Here is a 13,060-nt window from a genome sequence, read left to right on the forward strand (position 1 = left end):
AGCCCCGCCTCGGCCCGGCCCGGCCCGGCCCGGCCCCCTGCCTCCATAGCGCCTTTGTGCCAGGACGGCGCTGCCCGCACCCAAGATGGCGGCAGGGGCTTCACTGCCGCCGTGCCCCGCCCCTTTCCTCGCTCCTTGCCCTGCCCACCTCGCGTCACGTGACGGGAGGGAGCGCGCGGAAGAGGGCGGGGTGAGCGTTCACGTGACTGGCGTCTGTGTCTCGTGAGCGGCGCCGGGGGGGGGGGAGTCCCGGAGCGCCGCGGCGGGAGCGGGCGAGGCCCCGGCGGGGCTGCGGATCCACGCGAGGCCGCGGATTTGCGGCCTACCCCGGAGCGAGGGGCGCTCGGGCACTGCAGAGCTCCGGCGGGCACCCCCGCCACCGCCTGCGGGCACCGCCGAGCCGCACCGGGAGGCGCCTGTCTCGGATAGAGGTAGCGGGGGGCGGCGGGGCCCGGCTGTGCAGCTGTCGGGCCCGGTGGGGCTGGGGGCGGGCTGGTGGGACCGCTGCCGCCACGGTCGCGGGTTGCTCGTTGCGGGTTCCGGGGGGCTCTGGGCCCGGCCGCTGTACGTGAGGAGCCTCCCGGCGCCGGCCGCGTTGCTGCCGCTGGGGCCTGTTTGGCCGCGCAGTGACGGGAGCGCCGCTGGCCAGGGCCGGGGTGCAGGGTTCTCCAGCGGGGGGGAGCCGGTGCCAGCGCTTCCCCCGGCGACTGGAGCTGGAGCTGTCGAGTGCCCGATGGGGCGGAGGCTGGGGGTGGTGTCAGTGTGGGAACGCTTCCCCTTTTGCACCCGCTGCCCTCTCGGAATGGGATGTGGAGGTTGAAGTGGAGCCTGAGGGCAGCAGCGATCTCAGGTGGTTTTCTCTCTGCAGGTGGGTGATGCCAAGCACAGCCATGAAGAAAAAGGTAAGAGCCAAAAGGAGGATCCTCTGCAGCTGGGTTTTGCTTCCCTGTATTTGCTAATGTTGCTGTGTGTTTGTACTGTATCTTGGGGTATTCTTTGGCTTTTGGGTGCCTCAGAGTCACGGATGTATCCTGTGCTTGAAGCCATTGAAGTGAGTTTGAGTTTGTTCACTGGCTCATCTCAAGGCCGTCCATAGTAACTGCTGTGTGTTTGTGGTTCCTGTTGCAGAACCCTCTCTTGTGCCTCCCACAGCGTGAGGGGAGAGGAGACCCCCCTGAAGCACTTGTGTGGAGGCCTGTAGCTCACTGTGGGCAGAGCGCAGTGTATCTGCAGGGCTTTGCTCTGGGAGGCTGGTAGGTGTGACCGGACCAGCCTGGCTTCCTGAGGAGAGCCCTTGTCACCATGTCAGGCGTGTGCTCAGCAGCACAGGGATAACCTGTGCAACAGGATGGGCTGATTCTGTCTCTGCAGCCCTGAGGCTGTGGCTGCTGCTGGTGTCCAGTTGGGAAGTGAAGCCGGTGCCTCCCCAGCTGATGTCTGGCACTGGTGTGGGCTGGACAGGCCATGGGCTGGTTGTGCTCTGTTAAAGTGATCCTTGATGAGAGACTTGGAGCTGTCAAAGGCTGGGTTTGCCTTTGTAGCTGGAACTTGTTTAACAGCTGTGTTTGAGCCTGTGCTGCTGCTGCTGCTGGGGTGCTTCAGGTTGTATTTTTAGATCACAGTGTAGGGGCTTTCCCTGTGTGACTGGTGCCCTTCTTCGCCCTCCAGTCATTTCCTTTGGCTGCCAAAGGTGCTGCCTCGCCTTTGGATGGGGCTTGGCCCAGGATGGGGCTTGGAGCAAGCTGCTCTAGTGGAAGGTGTCCCTGCCTGTGGCAGGGGTTGGAACGGGATGAGCTTTGAGGTCCCTTCCAACCCAAACCAGTTTGGGATTCCATGACTCTGGAGTCAAGTGCCTCCCCTAGATGACAGCTTGGTGCACTTAACTCGGGCTGTCCCATTGGCTTTTAGTGTTCTGCTGCAACTTGAACTGTAACGTGTATTTCACCTCTTGGGGAGAAAAAACAAGTCATGTTGTGATAAGGAAAAGAGAAGTAATGGGTGGAGAGTACCCGTGCTGGGTGGGCATGGGATTGTTTCCAGCCTGGTCTTAAAGGCTTGAGATAAAGATGTTCTCTCATCTTGGCAAAGTCCTTTACTGCCTTCCCCTGTGGTGTGGGTGCACTTGGGATGTGTGTGGATGCAAGAGGGTGGGATGGGGGAGGCTGGAGCAGCTCCTGCTCTCACTCAGTGCTGGTTCCCAGTCCTCTGCCAGGGTGCATTGGGAAAAGGGGCTGCACCTCTGGGTGGTTGGAGCCAGGAGTGTGGAGCGTGGAAGGGCAGAGATTCCAGAGGGGCTGAGGGGCATAGGTCAGGAATGCAGCCAGGGTGAAAGGGGTTTCAGTCGGACCACGATTTGATGGCCATGGATAGCAAGGGGGTAAGGGTGTCTGTCTCCTGCTTTCCCAGGTACTCTCTTTGCCTCTCTTTTCTGGTGCATTCATATTTGAAACATGTTGGTCTGCTGTTCTTGTGGCTTCAGCAGTATGTGTTCACCCTGAGGGGGCCAGAAAGCTCTTGCTGCTCTGTAGTAGCTAATTCCTCTGTATTTTCTCCTTCCCAGGTGCTGCTGATGGGTAAAAGTGGGTCTGGGAAGACCAGCATGAGGTCCATTATCTTTGCAAACTACATCGCCAGGGACACACGGCGCCTGGGTGCCACAAGTAAGAGTTCTCTTGTGTGAAGAGCGGGTTCTCAGGGTGCAAACCCCCTCTGTTAAAGGGGAGAGACTGTTCCCTGCAGCAGTCCCACCTCTGCTCTGTGCTGGAGTCAGTGGGTGCTCGTTCTCCACACCTCACAGGAGCTTCACCCCTGAGTTCAGCTGAGGGTGGGTAGGGAGCTGGAGTGAAAGGGGAGGCAGCTCTGGGTTAAATTTTGCTGCTTTTATGGGTGAACTTTTATCCTTAACTCCTTTTTTTGACCAGGAGGCAGCCATTGCTGCAGCTTCACCTATTGAGGAGCGTTCAGAGCCTCGTGTGTTGGAGAAGCTTCCCTGTTGTTGGCCAGCTGATCACAGTGCAGCTGGAGCACAGTGGTGTCTCTAAGCACCCGAGCTTCTGGCAGGGTGAGGCACTTGCCTCAATGTCTTGTGCCTTTTTCACCTCCAAAACCACTGATGTGAAAAAGCATTAAGTGATGCCTCTGCAGCAGGGGTAGAAGTTGTCAGGATCTGATGCTCCTCTCTGGGAAGCACTGGTGACGTGGTCCGCAGTCCCTCTTTGCCATGTATTTGGTCTGTTCATAAAATTCACATTCTCTGTGCTACTGATTTACTGTGTTTAAGGCTCGTTTAAGGCCTTGCAGGGTGTGCTGGATCTCGTGTCATTCTTAAACTATCACAAAGATCAGAGCTCATGTTGCTAAATGGGAGCCTCCTGCTGTCCTTCCCCAGAGAGCAGTGTCCAGGGTAGGGAATAGAAAGGTTTGAATTACTCCAGGAGCTGTCTCTGTAGTGCCTTCAGCTACAGGTTTACATCCAGCAGTGGTATTTGGATGGGATTTTACAAGCTGTGGGCTGTGAAGAACAGCGTTTTGGCTGCCCAAGGAGGTAGCTCTGAGCTGGGTTTGTGGTTCACTCCTGCTGTCTCTTTCCAGTTGACGTGGAGCACTCCCATGTTAGATTCCTAGGAAACCTGGTGTTAAACCTCTGGGACTGCGGAGGGTAGGTACTGTTTGATCTTCTACCTTTGGAACCGCTGGGGTTAGCTCTGGGGGTGGGACAAACCAGAGGGATGTGTGTGCTGCTTGTGTAGGAGCAATAGAACAAGCTTCATGTGTGCACTGTAAAACTGGTGTGACAGCTCTGGAAGGATGGATGCCACATCTTGGGTTGTGTGTGGAGGCCACGCTGCCTCTTGAGCTATCCCTGCATAAAAGGCATGGTGTGTAAGTCCACCCTTCCCTTGCTGCCTGCTGTCTTGTGCTGGCAGCAAGCCTGAGCCCTTCACCTGAGATTCTGAGGTAGTGGGAGGTGACGCTGGGTTCAGAATTGCTCATCACCAGCTTGATCCAAATGGGTGCGTGCTGAGAACTAAAACTGACCAAGGGGAGATTGAGATGAGCTCTTAGGCAGAAGCTCTTCCCTGTGAGGGTGCTGAGGCGCTGGCACAGGGTGCCCAGAGAAGCTGTGGCTGCCCCATCCCTGGCAGTGCTCAAGGCCAGGTTGGACACAGGGGCTTGGAGCAACCTGCTCTAGTGGAAGGTGGCCCTGCCCGTGGCAGGGTCTTGGAACTGGATGAGCTTTAAGGTCTCTTCCAACACAAACCAGTCTGGGATTCTGATTCCTGACAATGCTAAGCCAGACCTGGTTGCTCTAATGGGAGTTTCCTTTATTGCTCTGCTTCTTCTCAGACAGGACACCTTCATGGAGAACTACTTCACCAGCCAGCGGGACAACATCTTCCGCAACGTGGAAGTCCTCATCTATGTCTTTGATGTGGAGAGCCGTGAGCTGGAGAAGGACATGCACTACTACCAGTCATGCTTGGAGGCAATCCTGCAGAACTCTCCCGATGCAAAGATCTTTTGTCTAGTGCACAAGATGGACTTGGTGCAGGAGGATCAGCGGGACTTGGTGAGAAGCTGATAGTTACCATAGAAATGCTTTCAAATAGAGCATCTTTGTGCTAATGCAAGTTGTGATTTGATACTTCAAATCCAGCTCCACCACCGCTGTTCTTGGAAGGGTTTCTCAGATGTTGAGTGTCAAAGCCCGCTAAACTTTTTCTGCCTCTTGTGAATTTATGTCATCTCTATCTCTTGCATATAGTGTGGTGGAGAACAGAACTAATGACTTTTAATGACAACTACCCTAAGCCTTTTCCTTTATAGCACTGATTCTGGTACTTCCACCAGGCCTTGGCTCCCCAGGGGAGGTGGAACTGAAAGAAATCCAGTAACCTTGAACCCACTGCTCACCATTTGGATGGCTTTGCACATGGTGGTGACAGTGACAGTTGGTTTCTCTTTAGCTGTTGCTTTCAGCCCTGCATGGACTCTGCCCTAAAGCGTAACCAAAAAAACCCACCCAAAACCCCCTAAAAGAGTTGAAACTGTCCCATGTGACTGGAAGGTGGTTTCTGTTAGTTGGGTCTGTTCTCTGCTGAGAGAAAACACAGCTTTGTGGGTTAGACAAACACATCCCTGGCTGCTGGGCCACTGCCTGGCTTGCAGCAGGTTTGGAGACCCCTTTAGGCTGTTGGCTTCTGTCTGAAGCAAGAAGTCTTATTAAACTCTCCTATGATTGCTGGTGAGTGTGTGCCTGGGCAGCCCAAAGGAGCCCTGTGGGCGCAACCACAGCCTGACCTCCCTCACAGACTCACTCTTCCACATGCAGGCTGGTTTCGGATTGCTTTCAGTGCCTGAGAGGGCTGATCCTCCGCTTCCAGTTTTAGTTCTGCCTCCAGCTCGGTGCAGAAATGGCTCAGAGCTTGTTTGCTGGGTTGATTCAAGGAGCTTTTCCTCACTTCCCTCTGGGCTGAAGGATGAGCCTAAAATCTTGTGCCCTGTCCAGATTTGTTTGGGACAAATGCTTGTTTTGTGCGGTTAGGCAGACTCCAGTGAGGCCTTGAAGGAGAGGGTAGACAGAAGAGGGGCCTTGCTTTGGATATGCTTTCAATGTGTGTCATTGCACACACATCAAGATCTGGTTTAAGGCATCTGCTACTTGGAAGAATATGCAAACACTGGGCCAAATCACTGTAAATCTTACTGAAGCCTTTGGTATCCCAGGACCCGCATGGTAGTTGTTGGCTTACACAGCATTCCTTGGGAATTGGTTAATGTTCCATCATGTTCCTAAACACAGTGAGCTGAGGTGCAGGTGTCCTTGTGCCTTCCCCTGCAGAGGCTTGTTGCTGGCTGCCCTGCTGCTTTATTATCAGTCTTGTAGTAGCTGGCACAACGTTCTCTGGTCTTTGCTGTTCCTCTGCTCCCCTTTTTTGTAGCCATAAGCTCTAAGGGCAGAGTATGGGGTGAGATGAGGAGGCTGTAGGAGTACATGCCTTGGAGCTGCTTGTATTAATAGAATCCAAGACTGGTTTGTGTTGGAAGGGACCTTAAAGCTCATCCAGCTCCAACGCCCTGCCACGGGCAGGGACACCTTCCACTAGAGCAGGTTGCCCCAAGCCCCTGTGTCCAACCTGGCCTTGAACACTGCCAGGGATGGGGCAGCCACAGCTTCTCTGGGCACCCTGTGCCAGCGCCTCAGCACCCTCACAGGGAAGAGCTTCTGCCTAAGAGCTCATCTCAGTCTCCCCTCTGGCAGGTTAAAGCCATTCCCCTTGTCCTGTCCCTACAGGCCCTTGTCCAAAGCCCCTCTCCAGAGGGATGACGATCCTGTCCAGTTTGCAGTAATGAGGCTTTTTGCCTGTGACCAGAGACTTGTCAGAACTCAGGTCCTTGGAGACACTCACGTGTGTCTGCTCCTATTGCCACTCCACGACATCCGTGGTTATTTCAGCTTTGAGTCCCGCTCAGATGTATGGCAGGACAGCCTCAGTCTGCCTGTCCCTGCTGCTCTGGAGGGGTTTCTCCAGCCTGGCCTGGCCAGCTCTGCTCTTGGCCTCTCTCCAGTGCTATAGGTACGTGAGATGGGTTTGAAGTGCACGCTGCAAACACAATACAGCAACCACACCAAAGGCAGGAATATTGACACTCAGCTGCCAATCTGTTTTCTATTCCCAGATTTTCAAAGAGCGTGAGGAGGACTTGAAGCGCCTTTCCCGTCCCTTGGAATGTGTTTGTTTTAGAACTTCCATCTGGGATGAAACACTCTACAAGGTTTGTACAGCTTCCTCCCCACATCTGGCTGCTGCCTCTCCCACTTGAAAGCAAGAGCATGAGGAAGGCGAGTGGTTGGTTGCTGCTGGTTTGTTAATGGCCATCCCTTTTAGTTCTGCCACCACTGCTGGTAGGGATTAGCTCTTGTAAATGGCATCAGAGCATCCTGGCTTTAATTAGGACAAGTAAAACCCCACCACGCATTGGAGTCATGGTGGCAGTATGTTAATGCAGCTTAAACATTTTGCCTGGCTACTTTAGAAACAACTTCTGCATCTTTTAGTCACGTTTATCCAGCCTCAGTGCTGGGGGGAAGCGTGTGGCCAGGCACTGACACAAACCTGGGTCAGGCGGCGGCAGTGTGGTCAGCTGAGCTGAGCTTAGAGGATCTGAGTCTGAATGAGGACAGATGCCTGTTAGAGCATCCCCTGTCCCTTCTGGGCTTGTCACTGACTGACTGGGTTAGATGAGAGCTTTGTGTTTGGAGCTGCCAAGTATCCCTCTGCATGCTGACCTTGCTCAAAATTAACAGAGGGTCTGGAAACCTGAGCAGGTTTATTTGGGAGCAGGGAAGCATTGACAGCTTCAAATGAGGAGGATTTAAGCCTGTTTAGTTTCTAGTTTCTCTGTGACTGTTGTGGAGAACTTGACCTAAAGAGGAGTTTACTGAGGTCTGGGGTACCACTGATGGTTTCCGCTGTAGTAGATATACATGGATATGGAGATGGGAGAAGCTTATCAGCCTTGCCTAGGCTGTCAGCACCCAGAACTGATTTGGAGCACGTTGCACTACGACAGGAGGAAGCAGAGAAGTGCTAACTCAGCCCTTATGTTGTGTCTTTCTTCATTGACAGGCTTGGTCCAGTATAGTCTATCAGCTGATCCCCAATGTCCAGCAGCTGGAAATGAACCTGAGGAATTTTGCTCAGATCATCGAGGCAGACGAGGTGCTTCTGTTTGAGAGAGCCACGTTCCTGGTGAATACAACAGCTCTGCCCCTCGGGTCCTCTGCCCAGCCTGGGACAGGGTTTCCCCCTGGAAGGTGCTGTGGCAATAGCTCACAGAGAGGAGCCAGCACCAGATGGCAGGAGGCTTCGATCCACACCTTGTGACACTGAAAGTAGCTGACATGGCTCCATGGCTCCAGAGGCCTTCCCGAACTTCCACTTCTGGCAATTTTGCTGAGGGCTTGATCAGCATTTCCCTCTTTTCAGGCTATAAGAGGGTTTCATATCCCCATTCTATTGCTGGCCATGGAACTTCCTTGAGTTCCTTTCTGCACAGGGTAGGAACCTTCTGTACCTTCAAAAAAGCCTTTTCAGGCTTTTTAACTGGTCTTGATTGCTTTTTTTTTTCTTCTTTTCTTCTTTGTTTGTTCTCTACAAACCCAGAGTATGGATGGGGAATCACAAGTGATGGGTTTACAACAGCTTTCAGAGTGACCAGTGCGTGGTAACTGTGCTTCCAACCTGTTGTATCTGCAAGGTAAAATGTGTTGGCTAAACCCACCATTGCTGCATGTCCATCCATACTCTTGGTTTCTGGATGGGTCTCTTGAGACTCACACCGATCTCTTGCTGACCTGAGGAATGGGTTTGATGTGTTGATTTTCAAGTGCTTTTCTTGCTGATTTTGTGATCATGTCTGATTTTGAGGTGATGGAGGGAACATGGAGAAGGAGCTGTTGCTTTGCTCACTTCTTAAACTACCAGAAGTAAACCCCCACCATTTGTGACCAGTTCTGCTTTGACCTTTTGCAGATGAGAAGTGGTTCCACCCAGTCTATGTAGCAGTACTTTGGTTAGAAGTACCTTTTTTACTGGAAAAGAATAATCTTTGCTGCAAAAACCTGGTGCTGATTTCAGTGTTGTGGTGACTTTTAAAAGACTCTTTTTCTTCTCAGTGTTTCTTTCATATATTTAAGCTTCCCTCAGGACTCTTTTCTCCTGAAGTGAAATCTTCCTCTGTAATTGTATTCAAATCACAGTAACAGAAAAACCCATCTGGGGAGTTAAGGAACAAACCTGCATTCAGGGAAGACTTTTGGTATATGGAAGGCTTTGGAGCCCTTGAACGTGGCTAAACCTGTACCAGTATGAATAACTGGGCAGGTTTAAAACAGTAGGAAATACATCATCATTTAAAGGAGTTCTAAGGGAAAATAACAACCCCAAAACTTGGTTCTCACAAGGCTGTTAAATGTGACTCCATAGGTAGAAGAGTAAGAGTTTGACATCCTTGTGTGAGGTATCTGACACTTCCAGTAGTGGTTGGTTTCATGATTCTTAAGAGCTTAAAGCACACAGCAGAAGGCTTTAGAATACTCCTTTTTGGTTTGCTGTGAGAATGAAGATGGTGTAACTTGCACTGTATGCCATTCCCCTCATGCAGTAATGCAGATCTCAGCCTGTTAGCTGATGAGGGTGAGGAGTGAAGGGCTGTAGGGTGCCAGCTTGGTGAAAGTGGCTGGGGAGATGCAGCTGTGGATCATCTGCAAGGATTCTAAAACACTTGAGATTCTCTGGATGCCTGCAGCAGACCCAAGGTCTGTGTGTTGCTGCTGGATTGTGGGAGGAAGAGGAGGGAGCTCATGTGGGTGCAGGCAGCTTAGCACAGCTTGGTCTGACTCTGAACTGATGGAGAGGGAACTCCTGAGGAAACCAGCTGCCTTCATTCTGCTTCTCTTGCGGAGGAGGAGCCTGCTTTGGCTTTGAGGGCAGTGTGTGAGCATCCTGCCTGTTGCAGAATGGGAATTCCTCAGGTTCACTCCTTAGGAATCTGCAGCACAATAGCCTTGGGAAGGAAAAGCTATTCCAGCATTGGTGAAGTGCCTGATTCCCCTACTTAAGGTGGTGGTCTGGCATTTCCCCTCCTCTCCTTGCACCTTGTCTTTGAGTCAAGATTTAAACTGCTGCTGGGTTGGGGTACTCAGACCCCAAATGAGCAATTTTGTCTCTTGCCTATCTTACAATACTTGCATCTGCCTGTGAAAGGCTTCCTGGTGACTGTGTTACTGAGCTTGTTCCATCAAGAAAGCACCAGTCTTGTCGTAAACAGGTTCCAAGATTCAATCAGCCAAAGGCGAAGGGAATCTCAGTCCTGGTCACCACTTGCTTCCCATAAAAGCCTGAGGAACCTGCACTGAATGGAATCCCTCATTAACTCCCTGCTCTCTCCTTCTGCCTTCCAGGTCATTTCTCACTATCAATGCAAAGAACAACGGGATGTCCACAGATTTGAGAAGATCAGCAACATAATAAAGCAATTCAAGCTAAGCTGCAGGTGAGCTGGGTGCAGCATCGGGTGGGGAAGATGCCTCAGCAGGTACTGCAGTGTTCTCCAGTCAAACAGAGGCTCTCCACACTGGTACAAGTTCTGAGATGCTGCAGTTAAAATTGCACCGTGCTTCAACACTGAGTTAGTTGTTGTCCTTTGTGACTTCCTCCTTTGCTGCCGGTTGAAAGAGGTTTGGTTGGAAACCCGTTTTCTTCTCCTCCTGGGCAAGGCAGGGAGGTTCCAGGACTGAAGTGATAGTAAAGTGGTGACAGTCGGCTCGAGAGCTTTTGCCCCCGCACCATGGTGCTGCTGTGGGAGGGGGAGGTTTGCAGACACTGTTTATTGATGTTTTGGCTGGACAAGTGGGAAGTCTCTTGGCTTTTGAACCTCCTCCGGGTCCCACAGGCTGTTGGTAGTATCTACAAGCGCTTGAAGCCTGAGCAGGATGGAGGAGGGCCCCTGTGGCTCACAGCTGTCTGATGCTTCAGTGTTCAACTGTCTTTGTGCATGGCTGAGCTGTCACATCCATGGGGCAGGTCACATTGAGTGCATGGGCACAGCAGCCTCTGTGGGGCTGTGTGTCTTGAGTTACCTTCACCATTCCATGTGCAAATCACTTCAGATTGTTCTCAGCCTAAAGTAGAGGGTATTCTTGTTAAAAGAGAATAAAACCCAACAACCAAACACGTGGTCACACCTGGCATCTCCTGCCAAGTGGGGACTCAAACACTTTGTTACCAGCAGCTCATATAAAGGGATGTTTGCTCTGTGGGCACCGAAGCTCATGGAGCAATGCTACAGCAATCTGTCATTTACTCTGGTTTTCCCTTTCTTTCCCTTTCGTCTCCCCTCTTAGTAAGCTGGCAGCTTCTTTCCAGAGCATGGAGGTCAGGAACTCTAACTTTGCTGCTTTCATTGACATCTTTACATCAAATACATATGTGATGGTGGTTATGTCAGACCCTTCTATACGTAAGTTGAAGCAAAGATCAAGCCCTTGGCCTGTGTGTGTTTGCAGGGACTAAAAGCTGAATGAGTCTGGTTCAAACTGTGTTTCCCTTGGGAAACAACAGACACTGGGTAAAGCAGAGAACCTGATTGGAATGAAAAGATAGGGAGGGATCTGAGCAGGGGGGTGGCTAAAAAGTGACCGCAGGAGGCAAGACGATGTGTGCCTGGAGAGCTGAGCTGTGTGTTCCTGTGAGCGGAGGGAACCGCTCTAACAGATGTGACCTGATTTAGTAGCTCATGTCTAATAACCTATTTTGGGCTGTTCTCCTCTGGCAGCCCCGGTGATGTTTGGAGAGGAAGCAGAGCTGGATCGTGTTGGAGCTCTTGCTCTCACTGCCTGGACCGTCTTGGTGGGCCAATGCCTCTAATTATAGCAGCATCCATTTATCTTAAGGAAGAAGCTGCGGGCGGCAGCGCCAGCCCTTGGGGGCACAGAGGGACTGTTTAACTGTTCACACAGCTCCAATTGAAACCGCTCTTGGGAGGGTTTGAGGTGCTTGAGAGACACTCTGTGGTGGACACTGTGTGGCTGACGCTGTGCTCCAGCCCCCTGCCATGAGCAGGGACACTTTCCACTAGACCAGGATGCTCCAAGCCCTGCAGCCTTTGAGGAGTGGGGTTAAAATAAGAGAGTTTGGGGATGGGGATGTTGCTTTCTCACATCCCTTCTAACTTGTTCCTATCTCCCCTGTCCCTGTTCCGCCCTAGCCTCTGCGGCCACGCTGATCAACATCCGCAATGCCAGAAAACACTTTGAGAAGCTGGAGAGAGTGGATGGACCAAAGCACAGCCTGCTCATGCGCTGAGCCCAGGCCCCGGCACATGGGCTCCCAGGGGGAGAAGAAATGGATTGGAACTACTTATTTTTTAGGAGAATCTAACAATGTGGGTGTGTGTCGGGTTTGAGATGAGTTGTGCTGCTTTGTTCTTGCTCCCTTTGACGGTGGACACTAGGCTGGAAACACTGCGGACCTTCCAAAGAGACTTCCCTGGCACGTGTGGGGTTGGGAAGCAGGAGGGACAGGGGACATGCTCCTGGTTGGCACCGTGCACACGGCAGAGCTGGTTCGGCTGTTTGGCTCCCAGGTAGAAGTGACAGGAATGGAACAGTCGCTGTTCCGTTGGCTGGGTCTAGAAAACATTTATAAATTTCTCCTTGTCTTCAAGTCATGAGAATAAATTTTTGCTACCAGGGATTTCGGATCCGAGAGCTTTGGGAAGTGGGATTTCTTCCTTTTGAAACCCTGGCAGGCTGATGTGCAGTAGCTGCATTTCCCATGGTCAGACTCAAGGCCAGTCCAAAGTTTCATTTAAGATAATGTGTTTGGCACATCAATTCTTGACATTCCTGTCTTATTTCGTTCATGGTTTATGTGTGCTATTACCCCTGAGCACAGGAACAGGCACTGTGAGTTAGGGGAGCCTGTGGCTTGCAGGGTGGGAGCTGATGCTGTCAGCTCTTCCTGATTTTTCTTTCTTGCTGCATCAAATTACTATATAAAAAGGGCAGTGGTGGCTGAGCCTGGCTCCTCTGTTCTCCAGATGTTGCTTTCCCCCTCGATCCTTGCACACAGACAAGCTGGGACTGGGGATCAGCAGATCTGCTGGTGCTCTGTTGGACCTTGGAAGTGGCGCCCCATCCCTGGCACTGTTGAAGGCCAGGTTGGAGGGAGCTTGGAGCAACCTGCTCTAGTGGGAGGTGTCCCTGCCTGTGGCAGGGATCGGAACTGAGAGAACTTTAAGGTCCCTTCCAACACAAACCAAGCTGGGATCCCTGTCAGAGAGGGACTTGCCAAGATTCCTATCAATGGTTCAGGTGTTTGAGCTTCTGGAGGACTTGTGAATGGGCTGGAGCTGTAGTAGAGGGTTTCCCTTCGGCTTCAGTGTTTGCAGGTACGGAATACAGGGCTGGTCCTGTTGTGGGAGCAGCAAATCTCGGCCACAGTCACCTCTGTCTGATGTTGGGATGGAACAAGCCAAAATGCAACTACAGTTT

At 52.0% G+C, this 13,060-nt stretch overlaps 1 protein-coding gene across 2 annotated transcripts; it reads left to right on the forward strand.

The window, feature by feature from the left end:
- The first annotated feature begins 205 nt into the window (after positions 1 to 205).
- On the forward strand, positions 206 to 12,310 carry LOC308224457 (ras-related GTP-binding protein A). Of its 2 annotated transcripts, XM_080624394.1 has the most exons (10): positions 206 to 431; positions 869 to 902; positions 2,561 to 2,660; positions 3,592 to 3,658; positions 4,348 to 4,570; positions 6,682 to 6,777; positions 7,632 to 7,754; positions 9,968 to 10,059; positions 10,910 to 11,025; positions 11,773 to 12,310. In XM_080624394.1, exons 2-10 carry the CDS (start codon positions 876 to 878, stop codon positions 11,868 to 11,870), a joined length of 942 nt encoding a protein of 313 aa, XP_080480520.1. In that variant the 5' UTR covers positions 206 to 431; positions 869 to 875; the 3' UTR covers positions 11,871 to 12,310. The 2 variants fall into 2 exon arrangements, with proteins under 2 accessions (XP_080480520.1, XP_080480521.1); XM_080624395.1 differs by lacking the exon at positions 10,910 to 11,025.
- The last annotated feature ends 750 nt before the right edge of the window (positions 12,311 to 13,060 follow it).

Source organism: Psittacula echo, assembly GCF_963264785.1.
Source record: "Psittacula echo genome assembly, chromosome: 8".
Classification (NCBI taxonomy): Eukaryota; Metazoa; Chordata; class Aves; order Psittaciformes; family Psittacidae; genus Psittacula; species Psittacula echo.

Coding starts and splice junctions, on each gene's coding strand:
- LOC308224457 (XM_080624394.1), top strand. CDS start 876: ATGCCAAGCACAGCCATGAAGAAAAAG. Junction 4,571..6,681: donor AGGAGGATCAGCGGGACTTG/GTGAGAAGCTGA, acceptor TTCTATTCCCAG/ATTTTCAAAGAGCGTGAGGA. Junction 6,778..7,631: donor GGGATGAAACACTCTACAAG/GTTTGTACAGCT, acceptor CTTCATTGACAG/GCTTGGTCCAGTATAGTCTA.